General features: G+C 40.8%; 1 protein-coding gene across 2 annotated transcripts in view; it reads left to right on the top strand.

Moving 5' to 3' along the window:
* Positions 1 to 25,432, top strand: part of agtpbp1 (ATP/GTP binding carboxypeptidase 1) — a 28,824-nt gene extending 3,392 nt beyond the window's left edge. The window contains exons 4-27 of one of the 2 annotated variants that reach the window (XM_069683239.1): positions 4,131 to 4,198; positions 4,613 to 4,676; positions 5,029 to 5,175; positions 5,918 to 6,049; positions 6,147 to 6,240; positions 6,393 to 6,430; positions 6,764 to 6,972; positions 7,080 to 7,257; positions 7,473 to 7,514; positions 8,346 to 8,446; positions 9,461 to 9,577; positions 10,450 to 11,198; positions 11,636 to 11,719; positions 11,913 to 12,002; positions 12,642 to 12,790; positions 12,989 to 13,076; positions 13,769 to 13,913; positions 14,392 to 14,542; positions 14,953 to 15,133; positions 15,340 to 15,469; positions 15,966 to 16,097; positions 16,593 to 16,769; positions 17,931 to 18,082; positions 23,167 to 25,432. In XM_069683239.1, coding sequence (XP_069539340.1) covers positions 4,131 to 4,198; positions 4,613 to 4,676; positions 5,029 to 5,175; positions 5,918 to 6,049; positions 6,147 to 6,240; positions 6,393 to 6,430; positions 6,764 to 6,972; positions 7,080 to 7,257; positions 7,473 to 7,514; positions 8,346 to 8,446; positions 9,461 to 9,577; positions 10,450 to 11,198; positions 11,636 to 11,719; positions 11,913 to 12,002; positions 12,642 to 12,790; positions 12,989 to 13,076; positions 13,769 to 13,913; positions 14,392 to 14,542; positions 14,953 to 15,133; positions 15,340 to 15,469; positions 15,966 to 16,097; positions 16,593 to 16,769; positions 17,931 to 18,082; positions 23,167 to 23,347 — 3,599 coding nt within the window. In that variant the 3' untranslated portion in view covers positions 23,348 to 25,432. The remainder of the gene's footprint in view (positions 1 to 4,130; positions 4,199 to 4,612; positions 4,677 to 5,028; positions 5,176 to 5,917; positions 6,050 to 6,146; positions 6,241 to 6,392; positions 6,431 to 6,763; positions 6,973 to 7,079; positions 7,258 to 7,472; positions 7,515 to 8,345; positions 8,447 to 9,460; positions 9,578 to 10,449; positions 11,199 to 11,635; positions 11,720 to 11,912; positions 12,003 to 12,641; positions 12,791 to 12,988; positions 13,077 to 13,768; positions 13,914 to 14,391; positions 14,543 to 14,952; positions 15,134 to 15,339; positions 15,470 to 15,965; positions 16,098 to 16,592; positions 16,770 to 17,930; positions 18,083 to 23,166) is intronic. The other variant, XM_069683240.1, reaches the window with a different exon arrangement.
* The last annotated feature ends 259 nt before the right edge of the window (positions 25,433 to 25,691 follow it).

Genomic DNA, 25,691 nt, shown 5'->3' with positions numbered 1-25,691 from the left:
TGATAACAATGAGCAGTGCTGCCCCCTCTTGGTACTTGCCCCTGCCATGAAGTACAGTCCAAGCATTGAATTACATTGTTAGTGATGCTGCCTATCTGCATTATATTCATGCATTGTAAAACGCTTTTTTAATTAGTGTAACTGCAGTTCACAGATAAGTTTCTTTATATTTAAAGAATTGAATCACAGTTGTGTTTATTACATATCCAACATACAATAGAAAACAGAACATTAGAAAACATCTTCAATAAAACCAACACACCCTTAGACAGTGTAGTCTCAGAGCAGTCATGGTTTCAGGTTTATTGTTTTTTTTATTCCACACAGTCTTTTTTCTTGTTAAAACCTGCCCTTCATTACTCACAATACAATTTGGCCAGCCACAGTTCAGTCAGAGGGTTGTCTAATGTGCTTCGAGATGCTAGCCTAAAGCAGAGATGGGGAGTGGGCTAGTGCAGATGTCTGATAATCTTCTAAATTTACACCCCAGATTTTGTTTCATTTTCCAACTCACCCAGACTAAAGAGACATTTATGAACTTAGTTCAATATTTTCCATGCCTGCTGTAATACCCCCCAACACCTGTGGACTTGCCCTGATGTGTAAATCCTGTGTTATAAATGTCCGGCCAAGTTAATTAATTTCTTAAAAAATGTTTTGAGTGCACTTGCGGTGTAAATTGAGACGTGTTGGAGCACTTGTAGTCAAAGTGTTGATTGATACAGTGTCTCCAGTTGTAGTTATCTGATTACTCTTTTGAAAGGAGAGCAGAGAAGAAGATCTGACAGCAGAAGAGGAGGGCTTTGTGCAGCGTCACTGTGTAGAACAGACTGAAACATGAGTGTGTCTCAGGGTCTTAGCAGGGTGTCTCTCTGCTCCTCTGAGCAGCGGGGATGAATGAAAATCTCTGATGCAAGCATCATCGCTCTGCTGCTCTGACAATTAGTTAATTAGAAAGAAAAAAACAACAGTGGGATACTGCAGCAGATTGCTAACCTGCTAACTCCATATTTTTGTTTTTAGTTCTTATTTTAGCTCGTCTCTGGAGCCAGTAGTTTTTAGTTGGTGGAATATTTTTGTTTGTCTTTTTAGAGCTGGAATGACTTGTAATCACCTCAGTTTAACCTTTGAGGTGTCGTGATGTTGAGTTAAAAATTCTGCTGAATCATCACCTAGTATTTTGAGCCTGCTGGCATGCTTTGAACTTCTTCCCTCTCACTTTCCTTGAATTTCATCTTTCCTCTGCCCACAATTTGTTGCTTCCTCCCACTTCAAAAGGAACTCGTTAAACTGGTTAATCCATCATGACCTGGAAACGATTCTGTCTGTGACCCTGTCAATCACGATATGTCAGCTGTTCCTCTGTCATCTGCTGCTGGGATGTCTGTGACGCTGCGCCTGCAGTTTCAGCTGGAAATGTCCATGTGTGTGACGTTAGTTAGGGGGAATAAGGGGGTCTGTGACCCTGTTCACAGTAACTATACACCCGAGGACGGACTTTAGTGTCCTCTTGTCTCATGTTCGGGGTCTTAAGAGATTAGGGGGCAGTCAAGAGATACCAAGAGAAAGAAGAGGGATGATAGGGAGAAAGGAAAGTACAGAGTTGTAAGCAGGGTGTCGAGGTAGCTGTAAGGTTATACACCCGATGAAACGCTAATAAGACAATATAGAAAAACGCTCCCCTGACCTTCAAAGTTTTGGTTTGGTTTAGTAGAGAATGAATTCCTAGCCGCAGCACTTATCTTTTTTAATTCAAAAGTAAGGGGGAACTCTCGTTTCCTCTCAGTGCAGAGCAGAAGTAAAGGGAGGGGTGAGGGTTGGGGGGGTGCAAGGAAAACGGGCCACGTGAGGAGAGCTATACTGTGCAGTTGTCACTTTTCTGTAGGGGCAGTTGGTGATTTAGTTTCTGGTAGCGTGCGAAGGGAGGTGCTGATTACTATGTTCATATGTTCTGCTCCTGAGCCCAGTGTGTTAGTGCACAGTCGGAGAGTCGGGGGGTCGACCAGCTGAGCAGAGCATTCCTGCCAAAGAGGGACCGATAAATATCAGCAGAATTTGCTGCACGCTTCATATTCGTTATAAAACTCTAAGCTCGTATAGGAGTCCAGAGGCAGTGAAACTGGGATTTTGGAAAAAAGTAGATTTTTTAACCCAAAGCTCTGAAGAATATTGAGTCCTCGGTTATGAAATGGAGTACCGCTACACCAGGAGATACTCTCCATCTGTGGTCTCCTCAGACCCACCAGGTAGGGTCCGCAAAGTATTTCAGGTATTTTAACTACTTGAGGTAAACTACATTTAACCTGTAAAATACATATATATAAAAGTCAGGTCAGGTGATTATAGAAAATGAGATCAGATCAACCACTCTGATTTGTAAAAGTTCCACAGTTCATATCAGTTGCTTTTAGCAGTCAACCAGATCTGACTCATAACTAAGCTGTGATATGAAACACTTCACCTTTGATTGTTTTTAAGCCAACCAACTTAAGTTATATATTTTGTTGAGAAGTTTTCTTACATAATGTTTTCAATTATGTTCAAACCCCAGAGAGATTTTAATTTCTGTCAGGGTAACATTGTGTTTCACTCGGTCGCCTGTCTTCCAGGAAAACACTCAGAGAGTAAGGACCGAAGCTGGCTACAGCTTATGTTAGCTAACGTTACGTTGGGCTATTTAATTTGAAAGAAATGACATAAAGTGAAAAATGTGACCAGACAGAAGTTTAGTACATTAACTTGTCCAGCAACATGATATCTGCCTGAGTCGTGCCAGAAAGATTTTTATCTGCAGTAGGTGTGGATCCCACAGTATTTCTCCATGTCTTTAAACTACATCTTTTGTTACTGTTTTCATTTGAACACTCTAAAGTGGCAGTAATTACCAGTCTATACTTAAGTTCATAGGGCAACATGTCACGGTGCCTATCACAATGAGTGGGCTATCTGCTTTAATTTGATAGCGATCATAGAGGTTGGTTCTTATTAGATTACAGTTTTATTTTTAGAACAAAATCCCAACAATTGTAAAATGCAGTAAGTGGATAAAAAATTGCAGCAAATCATTATATTTATTTCTCAGTTCTGGACCTGTGTGTGTAAGCCTTCACGGTTTTGTTTTGGAGCATTAGTGTTGAAATGCTTTTGTGTTCATACGAGTCTTAAAAAGCCTGGCATGACAGAAATGTGTCAAGAGGTCAGCGCTCTGAAGTGTGTGCATGTGTTCTCATGCCTAGAGATACACACAGTTTTGCATGTGTGGAAAGGCGTTTGTGTGTGTGTGCATGACGGCAGTTTGGTTTCAGGTCTATAATTTAACTTTCACCTGATGAGAGATCATCAATCATAGAGCTGACAGCTTGACACCTTTCATTTCCATATTCACCTGCTGTTATGATGTGTTTCTAATCAGTGACAGCGTGTAGTGCCAGACACATCGTGAGTGTAGCTCGCTCTCCTATTAGGGTATTTGTGATATAAATTGAGTCAATTTTCTGTCACAATCTGCTGCCATACAAGTCATCTCACGGTGATGTTAACATGAAAGGGAACATTTAAGAGAATCATTTATCTATGGCCGTCTGTAAACTTGAATCCTGGTTTCAGTGTGTTATTTTTAAAAGGTTGATGGACTTCAGTATCTGTTACCAACTGTTCGTCCTGTATTTGTGCCTGGAGAGTTTGCATTTGTTTCAGGACAGGACAGGCTTCTTCAAAGAGGTCGGGAATCTGTCAGCTCCTAAATTACAGGGCAAGCACACAGGTGGCGATGTGGTGACAGGGAGAGAGAAAAGAGGGGACAAGTAGGAGTTGTAACTGAACCACTTGTTGAGTTGGACAGTTGGAAAAGAGGAGAAAGTTAAAGCTCACGTGTGCAGAAGCTAATATTTGACACAATTAAAAAATGTGTTTTAAAGACACAGTGTTTATTTCCAAATGCAGCAGGAACTACATATAAAGCAGGGCCGGGGTCTTCACATGCTCAAAGATCTGCTTTTAATAGATGACACAACCTGCTGTGACTGGATCATCTGCCCTCACTATGCGTGTGTGAGAAGCCATTCACACACCAGATGCAGTGCTGTCAATCTCCACATTTATTACAGTGTTTATTTCGTTGTGTGTTACAGAGAAGAGCGGAAAAGAGGTGATGTCCAAAGGCTCCAGTGGCATGGAGGTCATCCTGGCTTCACTGGAGGTCAGCTCACTCATCAACACAAGTGGAGATTGTAGCTCACTACATGACAGCACTTTAACACCAAGCTAACTTCATTTGCACTAATTGATAGAGGGTCTAAAAGCAACGCATACCAGTATTTGTGCCAAGCTAAGCTAACCTGCTCCTGGTAGTAGCTTCAATGTTACTGTATGAGACTAATATCACCCTGTGTTTGAAATCTTTAAACATGTAAATGCATTAAAGCATAGCATGCAGTGACAAGAGAAATTCATCCATGCCTTTGTATGAACAGCTGGAAACCCTACTGTTTTCATTATTGTACAACAAGTAATATTGTGTTAAAGAAAAAAGGGGTGATTGTAAAAAGATCAGTTAATAAGTGGACAGATGCCTGTGTATTGTTTAATAAGTGCTTTGTTTGTGGGTCAACAGAGCACCCGGGATGTCCAGACAACTCTGAACATTTTGTACATACTGAGTGAGCTGCTGACTGTGGGTGAGTTCGGTTTTTTCTTCTCTTATTACGTAATTAATGAGCCTGTCTTGGTTTGGAAAACAGATTTTTTTCTTCCTTACTGGATGTCATTTATTTCAAATTTAGAAATTTGTATACCAAAAATTTAACATTTTTAAAAAACAAAAAAGTAAATTGGTAGTAAATTGAACATTTACCTGATCTTGATAATATAGCACTCTTCTAAGGTTGTCTTTTCAAGGATTTTAACTGCATATTTATACCTACTTTTGTTACCTTAAAGCAATCATTTTTCTGGCAATGTTGTTTTGATCCCATCTTGCGTTAGTTTCACCAAATCTAATGCTGTTTCATTGGTTGTTTCCTGTCTCAGGTAGAGGTCGCAGGGTGGGAGTATTTGTGTCCAAAGGAGGAACTGGAATATTATTTCAGATTCTGATCTCTGCCAGTAAAGAGTTGCCTCCCAGTGAGGAACTCATGCTGCAGCTTCACTCGCTGCTTGCTAAGGTCGGCCCTAAAGGTAGGCTTAATGCCACAGTTTATCACAGACAAACACACAGTACACCTATATATAGCGGTTCACACCTTGGGAAGCAACTAATGTTTGTTTTCTTTGACTTTGTATTGAGTTTACTTTTCAAGTTCTCCTCATTTGAATCCTCCCTCTGAAGTCTGCTCTGTGCTGTTAAAGGTGTCCCATTCTAAGAGTAGATTTGAAATTGTGCATTTTTTTCCATCCTTGCAAGTAGTCGTCTTCTTCACTGCCTTTGCAAGCCCATTGTTAAATTTGTTGGTGCATTACTACCAACAAGCGAGTTTTCAAATCTCTGCATGATGATGTTAAAGTGCTAATCTTGAAGATCTCAGTTTTGTTCTCTTTGGCAGCACATGTGGTGATAAGCGCTAATTGCGGGAGCACACTTCCCAGATATCCACACAGTATTGCATGTGTGACGTCCACGGTTGTTGTTGTTGTTTCTCGCTGACAGTTTTTTCCTCGCTGACGGTCGCTTTCCTTTTCAGACTGTTTGCCTTCATCTGAGCGTCAAATTTTTTTCTTTTTCTTTGGATTTTCACTTATTTTTGAAGTTGTATCTGTAGTCATCGATCTTTTCTTTCTTTGTTCAGCCATAGTAGATTACTGTTCACTCGCAACACTTGCAGAGACCGGAAAAACAGCCGCTTATCTCCACCTACCCTCTCTGGCAGACCAACCACTGCTGGCTGATGGAAAACTGACCTTACTACCTGTGTGTTTCCAGACAGAAAGTTTGGCGTGAAGGCACGTTTGAGCGGAGCTCTGAACGTCACAGTCAACTTAATGAAACAGAACCTACAGAACACCAAACTGCTTCTGCCCTGCCTGCAGGTTCTCAGGGTTTACTCCACCAACTGTAAGTCATCTAAAATCCTGTAAATATACTGGCACTATCGATGTCTATTTCTCCTTTTGCCTGATATCTCTTCTTTTGTTTGCTGTTTTATTTAAAGCTGTAAATGCTATTTCTTTGGGCAAGAACGGAGTAGTGGAGCTCATGTTCAAGATTGTCGGGCCGTACAGCAAGAAAAACACCAGCCTGCTCAAGTAAGTGAGGTTAATCCTGGAAATAAGCCAGCATGAAAATTGTGTGATAAATAACTAGCGACATCCACAGCATACACAGGCTGAGTGTATTAACATCTGTCATTGACGTTTGTTCACCATGTAACCCATTTGCCCTGTTTCTAAATCAACAGGGTAGCTCTGGACGCACTGGGAGCACTGCTCAAATCCAGTGAGTAATTTACTTTGTAGCATTGACTTTTGACTCCTTAGTGGTTTAGTGTAGACATCCTTAATTAGTATTCGTGTCCAGTATTGCTCGCTATTGTCTCTCTCGCCTCCATCATCATTTACCCTTTACCTGTCCTTGATTGATTCTCTGTTTTAAACAGACACAGTAGCTAATCATTCATCAAGGATTTTAAGCTACCTAACCCCCAGCTCGCTACGCTGCATACTTTTCTACTACCTTTTTCTTCCTTCTAGGTTTATACTTTTCACATTCTCCTCTTCATCGTGGCCCACAGCTGTATAGTACAACTTATTCTCTTTCTTCCCTGTGCAGAAACTAATGCTCGTCGTGCAGTGGATGGTGGACACGTGCCTGTGATGCTCGCTCTGTACCTGGACTGGCATCGCAATGACACAAGGCACCGCCACATGTTGATACGCAAAGGGCTGCTTGTCTGCCTCAGGAACATCATCAACATCAAGCTGGGCAGGAAAGCCTTCATAGACGCTGATGGCATGAGGGTCCTCTACAACACCTCCACAGTGAGTGAGAATGTAACGCACGCATGGCAAATTGTTAATCTAACGCCACATGTGCAGTACGGACTACGCACTCACACGCTCCCCTTCTCTCTACATTCTATTTCCAGGAGTGTCTCCCAGTGCGGACTCTGGATCCCCTGATCAACACTTCGAGTCTCATCATGAGAAAGTGTTTTCCTAAGAACCGTCTGCCTCTGCCCACAATCAAATCAGCCTTCCACTACCAGCTGCCACATGTACCTGCTGCAGGGCCTGTGGCACAGCTGTACAGCCAGCCACCTGGGGGTGAGGGCACGGAACACACTCACAAACGCACACACACATTACTAGAGTGTACCCCAGCTTATCACAGTGTATGCGCACAGCTTTCATTTACAATTATGCAGAACAGAGACTTTATGTCGAGCCTGGACTAAACCCTGTATACCTCACAGACACACACTTATATAAGCGGTTAATGATAACAGTCTTGACACAGCTGCACACAATGTGCCTTACAGGAGGGAAAACTCATCAGCTCTGCAACAAGCCCTTAAAGAAGGGTAAGACGTACGTAAGACACAACTCCATCCTCAGAATACTTAGACTCACTCACTTCTGCTTCCTTATTCACCTCATATCACCTTTCTCTAACACATGACGTGTGTTAGCAACTAAGACATAATTAAATGCTTAGCGCACATTGCTTAGCGCTTGCTTGCTCACCAGTAGACTTATGTACATGCACTGTACTCAGCTAATTTGCTTTCTTGCGTCCACAGGATGATGAAATATTTTCTCTTTCCTTAACCTGATTGAAAAATGTCCGACAAAACCAGATTTTTCATGCGGCTAAATGCTTCTTTGAATCTGCTTAATGATCACATGTACACATTGTAGTCCATGTCCTACTTTTTTGTTTATGCGAGTGCAAAATGAAACAGAGACTCAGTGATATACGCCTCTAATTGGCATCAGCAACCCAGTAATTGCCTTTCCCTGAGTGCAAAGTCGTGTTGTGTCAGTGAACCGACCACGGAGAAAAGTGTAACATGACAAGCGTACTGCTTTTATAAAGGCTCGTCAGTGAGATCACCAGCTCAATGTACTGGAAGATAGGCTGCTGAAATATAATGTTCCAAGCATTTCTTCCTTCCTCTAAATCTCTCACTCATCTCTGAATCATGGCTGCTCACATCGCTATCGTTCTAATTTGCTCTCCTCCTCTCATAGCAATTAGACTCATTGATTAAAATCAGTTTAGTTGTACTCAGCTGTTTGTGTGCAAGCCTTACACACAGTTTGGAAAATTATAAACTCCCTGCTTGGGCTAAGATAAAGGAAATATTCTGCATTTCATCTAATAACTTCTGTGTGTGTGTGTGTGTACCCAGTGGATGATGTGGTGGACGAAAGTGACGATAATGAGGAGACAGACGCGGACTCAGAGAACGACACTGAGAATGAAGAAGATGAGAAGGATCAGCGCACTGCGGTAATACTCAGCACTCACACGCACACGCAGTATTTCACATGTCTGTATTACATGTTGCGCTCATTGTTCAAAATGTAGTTCTGTTTTTACTGTATGACAGTGTTGTTATAGAGACAGACATTTTGACATCATTATTGTGTCAGTAAGGGTGATGGTGTGGAATATAACCGCCCCCTCCCTCTGGAACTCCCTCCCCCATCACCTCAGACACTCTCCCTATATATACATACATATATATATATCTATATATATATATATATTTATACTACATTTATACTATTTTATACTGTTTGCTTTTACTATTGCTTTTACTGTCTTTGCTATTTGTTTTAATAGCGTTAAGTGTCTTTGAGTACTTTTTTAAAGCACTATATATATAAAATGTATTATTATTATTGTTATTCTTAAAGAATTCATTATTTGAAAGGCCATTTGGTAAAAAAAAAAAACAGCAGTTTTGTAAATTACAAAATATATAATAGTGTAATTACACAATGTATCATTACATTAGTATGATGTCACTGATACATCTGGACTTCTTAATTATATTATATGGAATCTGATGGTGACGTTAAAGGATAGAGTTTCTCTGAGCTGAGTCACAGTCATAGGCGGTGCTGATGATGATGATGATGATGCCATCCAGTTGCACTCATCCAAATTTCCAGTAGAGGGCAGTCACAACTCACCAGACGGGGCCAAGCTCTTTCATATCGCTCTCATAACATAATGTCAAACATGTGTGATGCATTTATGATAACTGATATAATTAAAACTTACAGAGTGTGAATAAGCAATCCAGAGAAGCACTTAAACATTTTCACACACTTAAATGACCTCCTGAAACTAAACAGCCACACCAAATGAATGGGTTTTTGTCTCATTATACAACACTCACACCTTAATTATTTTCTGCATTTTTAGTTATTTCATTTTTCAATCTCATATTCCTTAGATAGAATAAGAATTATATTTAAATTCATGTGTTTGCTCCCTTTGTGTCTTTTTGGTCAGAATGATGACATAGAGACGGACCTTAACAAGCTACATCCCAAAAAGAACCCCGGACGCCCCTTTGAGGAGTTAAGAGTCTATGAGAGGTTCTTCTTGGAGCTTTCTGAAGACTTTCAGGTCGGTGCACATGTTGACAAGATTTCATGTTAAATAAAGACCAAAAAGTCTAGTTAAAACAACATCAATCTAACTGGGAATCTACACCAACACTTTAGCGTCAGACGAACGTGCGCGACACAGCATCTATTTTGCAGTCTAAACCGGCTGTGACTGCAGTAAAGATGAGTCTCAAAGTTTGCCAATGGTAGTTTGATTCCTGGCCATAAATAGGTGTGGCAGTGACGCCAAAAAGTGTGCAGTCTGCTAGAAACAGTACAAGAAGACAACTTTGCAACCAACCTTTAGACTCATTTCTTAATTGCTCATAAATTCTCTATTTATGTTGGATGTAGAAGTCAATGAGAATGAATTAATAGGATTGGTATACCCAGATGTGATTGAGGAAATGTACATATTCATTGCTCTTTCAAATTCATCTTGCCTGCTCATCTAGCCGATCAATAAGTTAAAGAGGAAACTGATACTGAAGTTCGACAAAATGAAGAGATCACATATTTTAACATGGATGCCTTGGTTGTGTGCATGTATTTACATAGCAGTCAATGGCTTTCTACGCTTCACTGATGCGCAGCTGCTTGGAAAAAAAGACTTGACGTGTAAAACGAACAGAGCAGCAGAAAATTAGTCACGTATTACGTCCGCCTCCCGCGCAGCATACGGGGCTGCTGGAGATTGCAGCATTGAATAACATCCGTCCCGGCACACGCATGTAAAAAATACGCATCAAATACGTTGTCTGTGTAGATTCCCCATAAAACTGAATTACCGTTTTAATAGTATGAGAACATTTTAGACAGATTGATATATTTTTAGTTGTGTTGTTATTTTTTGAACTACATGTTTCTGATCACTCAATCTTATTTCCGCAGGGTTATAACTTTGAATCCTCAAAGAGTGCCTCTACCACATCTTCATCATCCACCTTCTCCTCATCATCAGCATCAACTCCACCCTCCCGGCCGATCATAGTGCCCACAGCTCAGGCCCTGTCCCCAAAACACGCCCCCATATCAAGCTCTCAGGGGGGTTGCAACCCTACCAAAGGAAAACACACCCTGCCGTCTCCTTCTGCGCCCACCCCTCCTCCCCATGCTCCCCTGACGCCTCTAGAACTGGACACCATACACCTCACAAAGGACCAAGACAAAAAAGAGAAGGCCAGCATTCCTTCCCCGGACACACATACAACACTGTCTTCCCAGGAACTAGCACACGTGTTGGATGGTGTCTCTCTAGAAGAGGAGGTGTTTCTGAGCGCAGAAGATGCAGGAGGAAAGGGAGTCAAACAAGAAGGATCCCCAGTCAACGCCACTAGACACATACAGTCTCCCCTGCTCCTGGGGGGTATTCCTGCTCGGCGTGTTGGAGGAGGAGGCAGCAACTGGGGATCAGATTGTGGCTCAGAGGGTGCTGAGGATGAGGGAGGGGAAGGAGCAGTCCTGGAGGTGCCAGACACGGCGCTGCTCCTCCCGCTGCATGACCCTGACCTTTACGTGGAGATGGTGAAGGGAACGCTCTCTGTGCCGCAGTACGCTGAAGTGGCTTACCCTGACTACTTTGGTCATGTGGCCCCAACATTTAGGGAACCCCATCTGGAGAGAGTTTATGGTGTGCAGAGGTAGGATGTGTTTATTGCAAAAACAATTTATAAAAACTTCAGAATAAATGGCAGTAAAATGCCATCAAAAGAAATTCAATAAAACTGAAAAGGGAAAAAGAAGTTTTCTGAACTTTTCTAAATCTTAGAAATAAGCTAGTTTACTCGTAGTGTTACAGAGAGACCCTTTAGAGCCTCAGCAAAGTGATGGTTTGGTAATGCTTCTTCTAAGTTGTGAGGCAATTTCCAGGCAAAAGGCAAAATTGGAAAAAGTTAAATGCAATCAGAGTTCTGCATTGCAGCCACTTTACACTTAAAACTCTGCTGTTTATGGAAGGTTGTAGTGAAGGGACAAGGGATTTATTATTGTGAATTATATTCATCCTCATTTATTAACTATATTTATTGTTTGTATGTCTATTATTTTTAACAATGGGTTTGTGCATCTCATCCTGCAGGTCTAAGATATTCCAGGACATTGAGAGGTTGATTCATCCCAATGACATCGTGGATAAAGTAGTTTACGACCTGGACATTCCCAGGTGAGTTCCTATTACTGAGTCTGAACCTAACTTATTGCGTCAATCAGCCTGAACTGAGGCTTAATAATTTTCATTCGTGCCTGAGCGTTTGTTTGTGACAGAGGCTGGTTTGTTCTTTTTCTGATGATACTGAGAGCTGTGTGACATGAACAAATTAGAAAAGAGTATCACTGTTCTAAATGTTGTGTTTCAGTTGTCCTGTGATTGAAGACAACGGTGAATCCCTGAAGTTCAACTCTCAGTTTGAATCTGGAAACCTCAGGAAGGCAATTCAAGTTAGGAAGTAAGTATTTATTGCCACATCAGGTACAGGTGAACAGGCCCTTCGTAATCCCACCCCTTTCAATCAGAGTCAGAATCAGAAATACTTCATTTATCCCCGGGGGGGATTCGGGGCTCAAATAACAGTCGAGGAAAATTGACACCTTCCATAATCATTTGCTAGGCTCGTCTATATTGAAATAGCAACCCAATTTTGAAGATGGTTAAATCATGTTGTTGGGAAACTTAATTGTGTTTTTTCTCTTCCCAAAACCAAAAAAAAGAGGAAACATGGTGACAGTTCCAGTTTCATTTCATGTGCTGCAGTGTGTTTAAAATCTTTACCTTATTGTCGCTTTATTGCCTGACACCCTAAACTAATGTACTGCAGAAGAACCCGACTAACAGAACCACTGTCGCCATGCTACTATTTGACAAGCTTGTCTAGCAACAGTTACTTAGCAGGGTAAATTAGATGTGAAGGGCTGCGTCATCTTTATCACATTAATATCTTTAAAATCTTCTTTCTTTCAAATTTTAATATATATGACCTACTTTTACCTGAATTTAAAAAAAATTAAAAACCAAATATTTGTTCAGTTAGTGTGTTTTATAGTTGATATGTGGGTCCATTTTAACACTTTCTGTTGTGTTTCCTTAGATATGAGTATGACCTTGTGCTGAATTCAGACATCAACAGTAACCACTACCACCAGTGGTTCTACTTCGAGGTGAGCGGCATGCGTGTCGGAGCGACTTACCGCTTCAACCTCATCAACTGTGAGAAGTCCAACAGCCAGTTCAACTATGGTGAGATGCACCGAAAACCTCTAATAAACAAACACCCAAAAGTTGTAAAACTATAATGAATGTAAAGACTTTTTTTTACCTGCCATTTATGAGATCTGTCAGATGTTAGCCAAAAATCCTCAAACTGGCACAATTTTGTCCTTGAACTTCAGACATCAAACATTCTGAGCCTTTGTCCTTGTGTCTGTGTGTGTGCAGGCATGCAGGTGCTGATGTACTCTGTGCAGGAGGCGATCAGTGGAAGACCTCGCTGGGTCAGAACAGGAACAGACATCTGTTACTACAAGTAGGTACACTCAGATAGCAATAGACGTGGGGATACATGGAGGGGAAAGATAAAACACGTGTTACACTTGCATCGGGAAAGAACGTGGCTCTCATGTGGCATACATATTTTTCCATTGTGCACCTACTGTTCAGTACTCTATTATATACGTTGTATCCTGTATATATTTTATATAGCTTTGAAGCACCCTCTTGAGTACTTTATGGCTTGCTACACTATAAAGGTCATTATGAGTTTCTTTAATGTACTTAGTACTGCAACATTATTGAAAAGCATCCTTCAGAAGACGCACACAGAATTGAAAAATAAGTGCATGCATGATACTTTATACACTCAGTGGTTTTATCATATATAGTATTAAATGTTAAAATTGAATCCGATAACTTGTATAGCTGTTTTGCCATAGAGTCAACTTTTATGATAATTATAATGTTCAGTTCATGCTGTCAGAGAGGTGTTTTTCCTGCCAGTCAACATACAATAGGGATGCAGAATATGACCAAATACCTCTAAAAATAAATCTCCACCTTTAACTATGACCTCATAGTTAGATTTCTAATCAAATCCCAGCAAAAACGTAACATTATAAACTTGGTATAATATATGGAAAAGCCGTTGTATTGAATTTTGAAAGACTTTGCAGGTGTACCTAATGAAGAGTTTGTTTGTAAAGTGTTTCTACCTCTCCATAGGAATCATTTTGCGAGGAGTTCCATTGCAGCAGGTGGTCAGAAAGGAAAATCCTATTATACAATGACCTTCAGCACGAGCTTCAGCCATAAGGATGATGTCTGCTACTTTGCCTATCACTACCCTTATACATACTCCACTCTTAAGGTAATGTTTTTTAGCATATTCTCTGTGCAGGGAAAATCTTATCATGACCCAAAACCCAACTGAGGTGTTGATACTACTTCATACAGTGTGTTTGCATGTTCTCCTACAGTTATTATTACTCAGAGTGTCCCCAGATGCACCTGCCTCATCTACATTGTTTACAGTGTTTTGTCATTTTTATGTCCTTCAAATCTGAGCCCAGATGAGTACTGTGCTCTCAAACTGCTGTGGACCCATTATGTACTGTATATAGTTCTGTTATTATGATAACACACTGTCTGCCTTTTATCTAGAGTGAAGCAGAGTTGCTTATAGTACAAGTAGTCCAATCTGAAACACTTAATCACAAGTGGCCTATTAAACAGCCAGTTCAACAATAAACAGTGAAATGTGGAGAACTCAAGAGGCATGCAGGATTAAATTAAGGTTGTTGATGAAAATGTTGCTAAGTGGAATGTATATCATATCATATCCTCAGATGCACCTGTCCAAACTTGAGGCTTTGAGGACTCCTCAGATTTACCTGAGACAGGACGTCCTGTGTGAAACCCTGGGGGGGAATAGCTGCCCCCTTCTCACCATCACTGCCATGCCGGAGTCCAACTCCAACGATCACATCTGTCAATTTAGTAAGTTTTTTAACGAATCAGTCACATACCTGAGCAGAACAATGTCAACTGAAGGATTTACATATAAACGTGGAAAACCTGTGTAGCTTCACAAATCATGGAACCACTGTCTGTAAGATGTTTTAAGGGTCGACAAAGATATATGTGATGCATTTTTATTGCATTTATTTGTCTAAAAATGTAGAAATGTTTCTTTTTTTTACTAACCGCAAGAACAGTTGGGTGAATTTTACTCAATGATAAGAGCCCAGGGGCATCAGGGCATGCCAGTGCTTCCCAAATAGGTTTTCCATCCAGTGTAGTTCACTGTTGCTGTTTCTCTCCTCTAAAACTTTAAATTAAAGAATCTTTTTCTTTTTTCTCATTCCATCTTCCTCTGTTTGTGTTTGTGCCATGCTCTCCCTCTTCAGGGAATCGTCCATTGATCTTCCTGTCAGCCAGAGTTCACCCTGGAGAGACCAATGCCAGCTGGGTAATGAAGGGCACGCTGGAGTTCCTGATGGGCACCAGCCCGCTTGCAGCCAGCCTCAGAGATGCCTACATCTTCAAGATAGTCCCCATGCTCAACCCTGATGGAGTTATAAATGGAAAGTGAGTAACAAGAATCTTGAGAAACAAACATGCACAGCTTTTAAGAATACACACAGATAATGCATACATCAGCTGAGCCTGTGCCTGCACTATAGTCACAGCTTTATGTTTCTATGTAGACACACAAAATCTTGTCTTGAGGGCTTCTTTAGCTGTTCTCCTCCTCTTAACATCCTTCCCCTCTTCTGCTTCCCTTTATGCTGTAGTCATCGTTGTTCTCTGAGTGGAGAGGATTTAAATCGCCAGTGGCAGAGCCCCAATCTTGAGCTCCACCCCACCATCTTCCACACTAAGAGCCTGCTGCAGTACCTTGCACACATACAAAGGGCACCACTGGTATGACCTCTAATAACCTGGACTGAAAGAAATGTTGCACGTTGCTGCATCATCTTTCCTTTGGCGTGTATAAAAATCTCTCCTGTTTAGCTGCACACTCTTTGGCTGCATGTCCACAAAATTTAACAATTAATCAGCGCATTAGTTTTCAAACAGTAATGCCGTTGCCGTAAGCAGCAGCTTCTATAGATATAAATTGCTTCTATTGGAGATGTGTGTACTGTACAAAGGTTGTTTACTTTACGACACAAAGCAAGGTGCAGACTCTGATCTTCCTTTGAAAATACACCAAAGAAAATGTCTTTATTTACAGCAGTTTCACAGTTTATGTGATGATTATTCAGTGAATTAATATGAGCTATTGTGGCTGTCTCTACTATGTTTATTTATTTGCATGTGTCTTACTGAAAAATGCAATGCATTATGCATCGTTAACTTGGTACTTGTCTCCCTCTATTTCCTGTGTGTGTGTGTGTGTATGCCTGTCTATGCAAAGGTGTTTTGCGACTACCATGGTCATTCCAGAAAGAAGAATGTGTTCATGTACGGCTGCAGTGTGAAGGAGACCGTCTGGCAGTCCAACATCAGTGCTACATCTAGTGACTTACATGAGGACCTTGGATACAGGGTGAACTCACTCACACAACCCCACACGCACCCCCTTATTTAAAATCCCCAACCCATATTTGTAATGATGCCTAATCTGTTGCCATTTTTTTCATCATCCATGTGTTTCAACACCAGCGTGTTGGCTGGCAAACACATTTTAGTAATTAAATTGAATGTAACTCTGCAGCGCTGAAGGACAGTTTGTTGTTTATCTCTGCATTTGGGAATGCAAAGAATCTTCCTCACTGAGCAGAATGCTAATAAAGAAGCCAGCTCAATACAGTAGTTTCCTGGTGGAGTGTAGCTTCAGGCTACAAGCCCACAGCAAACATTTTGGATTGCAGCAGTCAATACTGCTTCTCTCCCAAGCAACTACTCTACACATAAGCCTTGTTGAACACAGTTATTTGTCCGTACTAAGAAATGCGCTTTATTATCTGCCCCCACGGTGCACACATGCACATAAACCCACACAGAAACACTCAAACATATCAAGCATGTTTATGTGTTTCAGGCTCTTCCTAAGATCCTGTCCCAGATCGCCCCAGCCTTCAGCATGGCCAGCTGCAGTTTTGTTGTGGAGCGCTCCAAAGAGTCGACCGCCCGTGTAGTTGTATGGAGAGAGATAGGAGTACAACGCAGCTACACCATGGAGAGCACACTCTGTGGTTGTGACCAGGGGAAATACAAGGTAGGCGTGCATTTTATTTTGTTAATATGTTATGGAACGAAAATGGCCTGCCCTGTGTTTGTTTTTTGTTGAAATTGTTCTGTATTGCTGCTTTATTATAGATACATTTTAGGGAATTAAGAGGAGAGATAGATGGGGAATGACATGCAACAAAGGGTCCCCAGCTCGACTTAAACTGGAGATGTTGTCATTTATGTTTAGCACTTACCCAAGGCTACCAGGGTATCCCAGAAGTTGTAATTGTTTACATTTATGCTAATTAATTAGCTAAAGTCTCAGACAAGCGGTAAATTAGCAAAATGTATTTAAAAAAACAAAAAAAAACGTAACAGTATACAGGTAATGGCTAACGTGCCTCGTCTTCTCACATTGTTTAGGTGTCTGACTGAGTCCACTCCCTGTCAGTGAGAGGGAAGTGCCCCATTAAATCTCAAAAAGTCCACCAGGTGGCGCTGCAGCCCTTTTTTCCACAGTGTCTTTGCCTCTCTGCTTTCTTTTCCCCTCCTTTCCTTTGACCCCTTTACCTCCCTCTCTCCTTCACTCTCCATCCCAGCTGATTTCCTTCCTGCTGAATTCTGCCAATGTCAACATCTAACATATCCAGAGGCAGTCTTGGGATGCCATTTTGGCCCTGATTAGCCCCCCCACTGGTTTGCGTGGAAGTATTTGTCCAGATGTGCAGGAACTAATGTCTTTTGAATTTGTGCTGCATATCTCTGTGGCCAGGCCAAGTTTAGATGTTCCCTGCTTTGCTCTTGAGGAAGGCAAACATGAAAGTTTTTGGGTTGAGTTGAGGGTAAGCTGTGTGTGAGTCCCTGAGTGAGTATTCATTTACTTGCGTGATTGCAGAGCACTGTGAAGACTTTGTTAGGGTTGCAGGTGTGAGTGCATATGTGGTTAAATGTGTGCTTCCTGCAAATGAAATATATTATCATGTTCCTACATGAAAAGTCTCCTCAGCGAGGGCTTTCCAGCATTGAGAATTGGGGTGTTTGAAGATGGACAGTGGCTCCGTCACCAGCCCCCAGAACAGCTAAAAAAAACTACAGCAGCTATTTTAAAGACAACTTCTGTTTGACCTTTGAGTTATTTAAATATTTAAAAGTTATTATTTTATGTTAACATGTCGTGTTTTGATTCTGATGAATGTGTTCTAATCAGGGTCTTCAGATCGGCACCAGAGAGCTGGAGGAGATGGGAGCTCAGTTCTGCGTGGCCCTGCTGAGGCTGAAGAGGCTGACGGGGCTCCGCAACCACCAACATCTGCTGGATTTGGAGAGCGATATCATTGGGACGCAGACTAAAGTGGTGAGGTAAGTAAAACTGGAGCAAACAAACCGCAACACACAGGTGCACACAGATGCTAGGAGACTGTGTGTGAACTGTGAGCTTTAAAGTCACACTCTAACAATACAAAGTTGAGGAATTTAGTCCCATTATATATGAGGTATCCTCATGCTACCTTCCAAGAATATCAGAGATTCAAAAGTGTCTTCTGTTTCCAAAAATCCTACCTTGAAAACAATGAAATGGTTACAGACGACTTTCTTTTTTTATCTGCACAAAACACCCTCCGCACTGCCAGACACGTTCCCCCCTGGCACTGATACTCAAAGGTGTGGCTGTCACTCCGGATCTCCTCTGAAGCACTCCTCAAGAAACAAATGAGGGCCTGCGTTTATGCAGGGCCGCTGTGCACATCATTGAAATTCTGTCACCATGTGATGAATATAATGGAAACTCTGGAGTGAGAGGGAAATGGTTATGAATAATTGTCAGCAGTGTCATTATTTCTCTAAGAGAGCGTAAAACAGCACCTACACAGAGTGGATCTTCAGGGCCACAGTGAGCCGTCGATGGTGCTGTGCAGATTAAATACATGTGGCACATGCAAACTAGCACACTGCCTTCCTGCTCGGTCGCTTGTAGCTGGAATATATGAGCAAAAAATAGGACAGAAATATATATATTAAAGTGGTCAGTGTCAGAGCATTTCTTTTTTTTACTTATGTGCCAGTGTGTGTGAAAGGGATGGCTACGCACACAGAGAACAGCATATCTTTACTTTGTTTATACCTCCTGTCACAGCATAGTTTTAAAAGAGTATTGAATTAGATGTCTTTTTGATAAATGTTTCAGGCTCTGACCTCTCACCTTCGCTCTATGTATTGTATAGACAACTCTTAGACAAACCACAAGCACATATATATTTATTTTTAAAACCTTTGTTCTGCTGTGTGTGTATGTGTGTGTGTGTGTGTGTGTGCGTGCATGTGTTACAAACCATTTACCCCTTTAAATTCTGAAAGATTAGCCTATTATTCATTCATCAGATATAACTTTAGTATCTCCATTGAAAAGATTAGCTACTTTTCTAAGTTTTAATGACTGTAAATTCAGCATCTTTGGGTTTAAGTCAGCTTTTTGGATAAGATAAGAGCATTGGAAAATGTCATATTGCACTCTGGGAAATGAACATAAACTTTTTCACAACTTTCTGCCCTTTTGATAAGCTTCACAATTGAGCTGTGAATTGATAAAATAAAATAGTTGATGGATTATTGAGTACTGACATGAATTGTTATTTTCAGCTCTATTCCCATTAAATGTCATTTCCTGAGTTTATTAAAAAAACAATAAGATGAAAAGTGTTAAAGGGGGGTATTATGCTAATCTCAAGCTGCATATTTCACTCTGTGATACCTGCAGTATAAGCTATAAGCTTATGTTACACTTTATGACAGCGAGAAGTGCTTTTACAGATGCTTGAATGGTTCAAAATGGTGCCACCAACATTAAAAGTAGGAGATGTAAACCCTTACACTAAGTGTTTCAGCCTGGCATCAGCCACAACGTGTTTTTAAAGAAACAGATCTTTCCAAAAGTTTCCAAAATTAAATAATCCAAAATTTAAAACAATATAAAAACATTTTAGAAGCAAATGCATTTATGTCAGGATCCTTTGAAAGTCACTTGAATGCACCAAAATCTCCCCACAAAAATGAAAACAAAAACGAAATGAATGGAATGATGCAAAGAGGGAGTTTTATTCACCAAGATGACACATAATAGTTTAAAGAGCAAAAAGAGACAGGGCACTAAAAGTTTATGACAATGACTGTAAAAGGAAGTCACTGTGGTAACAAGCCGCATTTCAACTGTGAGGCTTTTTTCAGGTTCGAGGTCCTGACAGCAAATTCACAACCATCTTCTTTTTCTAAGTCTAAAGTGGATAAATGGAGGTGAAGTTGCAGGAAGGTTGCAGGAGCACACGTCAAATGTGGTTAAACTGACAAATGTTGGAAACGCTAGAGCAAAAACTTTAATTTCTGCAATCAACTTAAAACCAGAAATTATGCTGAATTAAGCTTCATATTTCACTCTGATACCTGTGGAGTAGCTTAGCGTAATTTACAGTTAAAAAAACTCAGCATTTTTCTCACACTGGTGCTCAGGCCCTCATACAGCCTCTGCCTGAAACGACTCAGTCAGCTCTGTCCCTTTTAAGAAACCCCGCCCCTACAAGACTACTTTCTTCTGATTTGCCAGCTCTTTGAAGCCTGCCACTTTGTGACATCACAAAGTGCCGCGTGTAGAAAAAACTGTGAAACCGCAAACTGCAGACTGAGCTGAGAAGCCTGGGGATTACTCCAACATACTTTTACCTACAGATTTGAAACTTCACCCACGTTTAGTCTGGACATCCAACATTGTAACATAATATATATATATACATGTGTCTTAAAATGTGAAACAGCATAATACCCCCTCTTTAAAGTCAAAACCTTCCCTTTGCTTAAATAGGTAAAGTTATGCTATTAAACCAATTGTGTTCATATTTTGAGACCGAACATACAGTAAGATGAGGAAAATTAGGTTTTGGCTCTAAACTTATTTCTACACTGAACAAAAATATAAACAAGCACTTTTGTTTTTGCTCCTATTTTTGGCCTTTTGTTGTGGCCAGCCTAAGGCACACCTGTGCAATAATCATGCTGTCTAATCAGCATCTTGATATGCCACACCTGTGAGGTGGATGGATTATCTCGGCAAAGGAGAAGTGCTCACTAACACAGATTTAGACAAATTTGTGAACAATATTTGAGAGAAATAGGCCTTTTGTGTACATAGAAAAAGTCTTAGATCTTTGAGTTCAGCTCATGAAAAATGGGAGCAAAAACAAAAGTGTTGCGTTTATATTTTTGTTCAGTGTAAATTAGTCTGTATTCGGATTCTGATCATATCTGTTGAGTCTTCTTCCATATTATAAGAAACAGCATCAGACAATGAGCCAGCGCTCCTCTTGTACATCCCAACAAATGACCACATGGCTTTACTGTATATCAAATCAACTCAATTAAAACTGCCTGTTCGGAAATATGACGTCCACATAGATTAGATTGTGCTCCAGTTCAACGCCGCAAATAAATTATTAAACTTGGCCAAACCACACTTTGACCACCAAGGTTATCTTCATTTCTTTTTTTTAAAGTCAGCGTTCTCTGCGCCACAGATTTGTTAAAGCACTTGATATTAAAGAATGGCTTTAAACTCCAAACCACTTAATGCTCCTGTCTCTCCCAGTGTCTCCCAGTCTCTCTCTCTTACTAACCCTGCTCTACTCTCATATTGATATATTCATTCATCATTTATGTGTCTGATCATTAAGGGACTGTGTATGTGTGTGTGTGTGTGTGTGTGTGTGTGTTTGAGTGTCCTTTGGGATTGGTTGCACTCATCCTGGGTTTATGGTTTTTATGCGTGGGGCTTGGTATGGTACCACTTACCATTTAATAGGTCATCACAACAATGATATTGTGGCCGTTGGGAGGCGTCTGCAAATAACCGGGTGTCTCAGAGTGAGTAAATGGGTAGATACGGGCATGGGTGTGTTTTTGTAACAGTGAAGGGAAGACAAAGAGAAGTACGTGTGTGGGGGTTTGGAAATGCAGGGTTTTTTTCTGCATGTAAAAGAAGGTAATTGGGGTTTTAATGTACAAGCATGGTTCTGTATATTTAGAGAGACTCTGAATTGACAGGACTGTTGGCGGATACAGAAAATGTAACCCAAAGTAAGCACAGATCGGGTTTGGTGTCTCTATAATGGCCTGTAATGGCTGACTCACAACTCTCATTATCTGTTTGGACAATAGTCTGTCCATCCACATCATTACACACACACACACACACTATCACACACACACACGTTCACATTTACAGTACATATACTGACGCACAATTTCTCTCTCTGTCTCTCTCTTGCACTCAAACACTGCCGAGCTTGGTGGGAGATCATTGTCTGAGCCCCCTGATCGACTGTCTCCCAGGGATCACATTTCAGACCATTAACACCATTAAAAACCCACTAAAGCCACTAAAACCTCAAGAACCAGCAACCATTTAACCATTAAGACCCACAGGAAAAAAACAGCCTCACCAGTCAGAGCACGCAAGAACAGTTTGTTTCCAGCTAATATTTTATTATGATTTTACAATATATTTGAATATTTATAATAGTGTCAGTGTCTGTATTTGGAAAGTGTTAAGTTATTGATGATGTTTGATTTTGTTTTAAAATATTTATTTTCCTGTAACATAGAGCCGGAAACAATAACTTTATCATTTATCAAGCAAAGATGCAATAAAAGTCTTTGTTTCCAGCCTCTCAATATTAAGAATTTGCTACTTTTCTCAGTTTTTAACTCAATAATCTTCATGTTTGTCTGTTAGTAAGTTGATGAGAAATTTAGAGGCATCAACTGGGCCTTTAGAAAAATTGTGATGGCCATTTATCACTTTTATTTATTTTTTTTTTTTTTTAAGATTTGGCTTTTGCCTTTATTCATAGGAGCGCTGGAGATGCACATGAAATGTGGGGAGTAGAGAGTGGGTGATGACGTGCATCAAATGATCGGCAGACCGGGAGTCAAACTTGCAATCAGTGCTTTGAGGGCTCTAGCCTTTGTATATGGGGCGTCTGCTCTACCAGCTGAGCTAAACCAGCGCCACATTTGTGACAGTTTTTAAGGCTAAACTTAATTAATCTAATAATTCATAGACCGATCAATTATCAAATAAGTGGAATGGAAATGCTACATTTACGGGCTATCAACAGCACGGTTTCATGTAACCCATGTTAGACACATTTTGTTGGGATTTTCTCCCAGAACAGTAACTTGTCGTGACATGTTATATTCTATAGAGTATATAAGTGAAGATAAGTGTTTACCCAGAGTACAGTTCTCTAAATAATGCACACAGGAAAACATATTTTTTAAATATCCACTGGCAACACCTTACTGGGGTATTTCCTGTAAAAGGTCATGTTTACATCATTCCCCCACAGAGAAATGTCCGTTATTAACTGACACCTGTGTAACTGTATTGTGTTATGCAGCAGCAGCCCCACAACCTACGTGATGGAGGAGGACGAGCCGTCCTTTCTGGAGGCGATAGACTACAGCGCAGAGAGCAACGATGAGGACGCCGAGGCTGAACACGAGCACGGCACTGAAGTCCATGAGATTCCTGAACACCTGGATCCCCTGTCGGACTCTGAGACGAATCACAGGGACTAACGCTGAGGTGTTCATCTCCTCTTCACCTGACGATTTGAGCTTATAAACAACCAGGCCTCAGATTGTTAGCTGATCTTAGCTGAAAGATTTTGGTAAAATAGTCAGACCCACTCTTCTCACTTTGACTGTTGAATAACTAGCTTAAACTTGACCCTAATGTACAGACACTCTATGATGGTATGTAGGCTACACCGGCACCGCTCGGGTGCTCTTTTCCCACCTGTGTTGCTCCTGAAGGTGCGCACTCCACCTGCCTTTCACTACAGCTGATAGAAGCCCTCAGTAGGAATCAGTTCGGTTCCATTGAATGTTTTCACCTTTCCCCATCATACTATAACCTTTATGAACTTTAACCCCTGACCTCAGACACCATATAGCCTCTGAGATTCACATATAGCTAGACAGAGCAGCAAACAGCGGGCACCACCGATCCTTAACTTGAACCCTTGTTCACTTGCTCATTTTTCACAGCTGATGTTACACTGAAGCTATCTGACACATCTGTGGTAGTGTTATAGAGCCAGTGGCTTCTGTAGGGACGGTCTGCTACCCCTCCCTCACCTGCGACCCTGTGTTTTGATGAAAACACTCCTGGTGAGAGAGGGAAACTGGATTTCCTTCACTGACCAGGTTAGAGGTGCAACCAACCTGCCTTCTAATTTTTTATTTTGTTCTTTTGTGTAGTCTCGCCGGGCACTATAACTTTTTACTCCTTTTGTTAGTTGTGGCCTCCTGCACTTCTCTTTCTTCCTTCCTTCTTTCTGACAAGCCAGGTGTCTAAATGGGATGCAGGGAGGACCAAACACCTCCGCATCACAGCTCACCAGCATGTCAACGTCAGTCATGGCGAGTGTCTCGTGTAAGATGTAACTACATATTAGTAGTGACCTCACTTTCCCTCCTCTGTTCAGCTGCAGTGCAAAGGGTCAGATCATCCACCACATGCTGTTTGCCTTGCTTAATCCAAAACTGTAACTATTTATATAACACGATGTAGAATGTTCACACACCTTGACCAATACAGTTATATTCGCACACCACAAGCTAACAAAGACAGGTTTGGTTTGAGTTTCATGGTCGCTCAGAGCAGTAAAAACATGAAGATGGAATGTAAAACATCCACATGCGCTGTTGGTGTTTTGTGGTTTTTAATAACAGACAGTATTATAATGTTAGACCGCGCAGTAACGAACAAGACGCATGAGCTGCAGAGAGCAGAAAACCATTTTGCACTTTGGATAAACACGCGTAACAAAAACCTACAGACTGGGAATGAAAAGTCACTTTACAACACGTTACAGATTCCAAACCTCAACTTGGGTCACCTCAGTAGTTTGACGTTCTCACAGTCCAGCCTGAAGCTTGATGTTTTAAAGAAGCATACTGGAATATAGTTTCCTTTTTATCCTTTCCTCCAGTCTGTGTGTACATCTTGTGGACTTGCTTAGGAGAGACACATACATAAAAACAGATGGTGCTTCGTATTGAGAGTATAAAGTAGTTTGTTTCTTTATTTGTTTATGGAGATGAGTTTCTGTTGCGTTTGTACAGCCTGCGCACGGCTTTTTTCAGTTTTTATTTTCTAATTTATTAAGTCTTGTTTATGGGATGTAACCTGTATGTATATGAGGCATTTTAAGTGTATGAGTGCAAGTGTGTGTGTGTGTGTGTGTGCAGGGCATTAAGTTATTCCATCATTCGGCTCAGTTAATACTCTCACAGTGTTTCTTCTTTCAATTTGATTATCCCCTCTTACTCCCCTTTGCTCATTTTCTCTCTGTCCTTCCCCCTAACCTCTCCTGTCCTCTCCTTTTCTATCTTTCTCATGGACATGTTACAAACCCTGCAAGCTCCTTACTCTGGCTGCATGTGTGTGTATGAACAGAATATATGATGTGAAATATTATGGGCCCCCGTTTGAGAAATGTGTGTGCTGTTGTATTAAATTTTTGTCTATAGCAGTCGATGTTATAATTTCTTTTTACGTTTGTTTGGAGTTAAACGGGCGGAGATAGCGATTAATTTTACGTTGACTGTAACACAGAAACGAGACTAAAAGTAAACATGGGAAATAAAATGTGAATGTGGTAAACTGTCTGCTCTATTTTATTTGCTTTCCCGCATGCTGTTGCATTTTCTTTCATCAAGTCTCAACGACATGGACGTTAGATTCACGCAGCTTTTGTCCTCATGAAGACCTTTCTTCAGACTCTGTGAAGTACCTGTAATAGATCCTAACTGAGTTATGGGGAGAAATGTTGTGATTGGCAGAACAAATCAAAAACATAAACAGGAGAAAAATGTTTTTCTTACAGCCCGGGTCTTATTATTTTCAGAGTCTGAG

This window comes from Semicossyphus pulcher, unplaced genomic scaffold (assembly GCF_022749685.1).
Source record: "Semicossyphus pulcher isolate SPU_LCO1_2020_fin unplaced genomic scaffold, fSemPul1.0.p SCAF_6, whole genome shotgun sequence".
NCBI classification, from domain to species: domain Eukaryota; kingdom Metazoa; phylum Chordata; class Actinopteri; order Labriformes; family Labridae; genus Semicossyphus; species Semicossyphus pulcher.
This window is presented reverse-complemented; position numbering and strand designations above follow the sequence as displayed.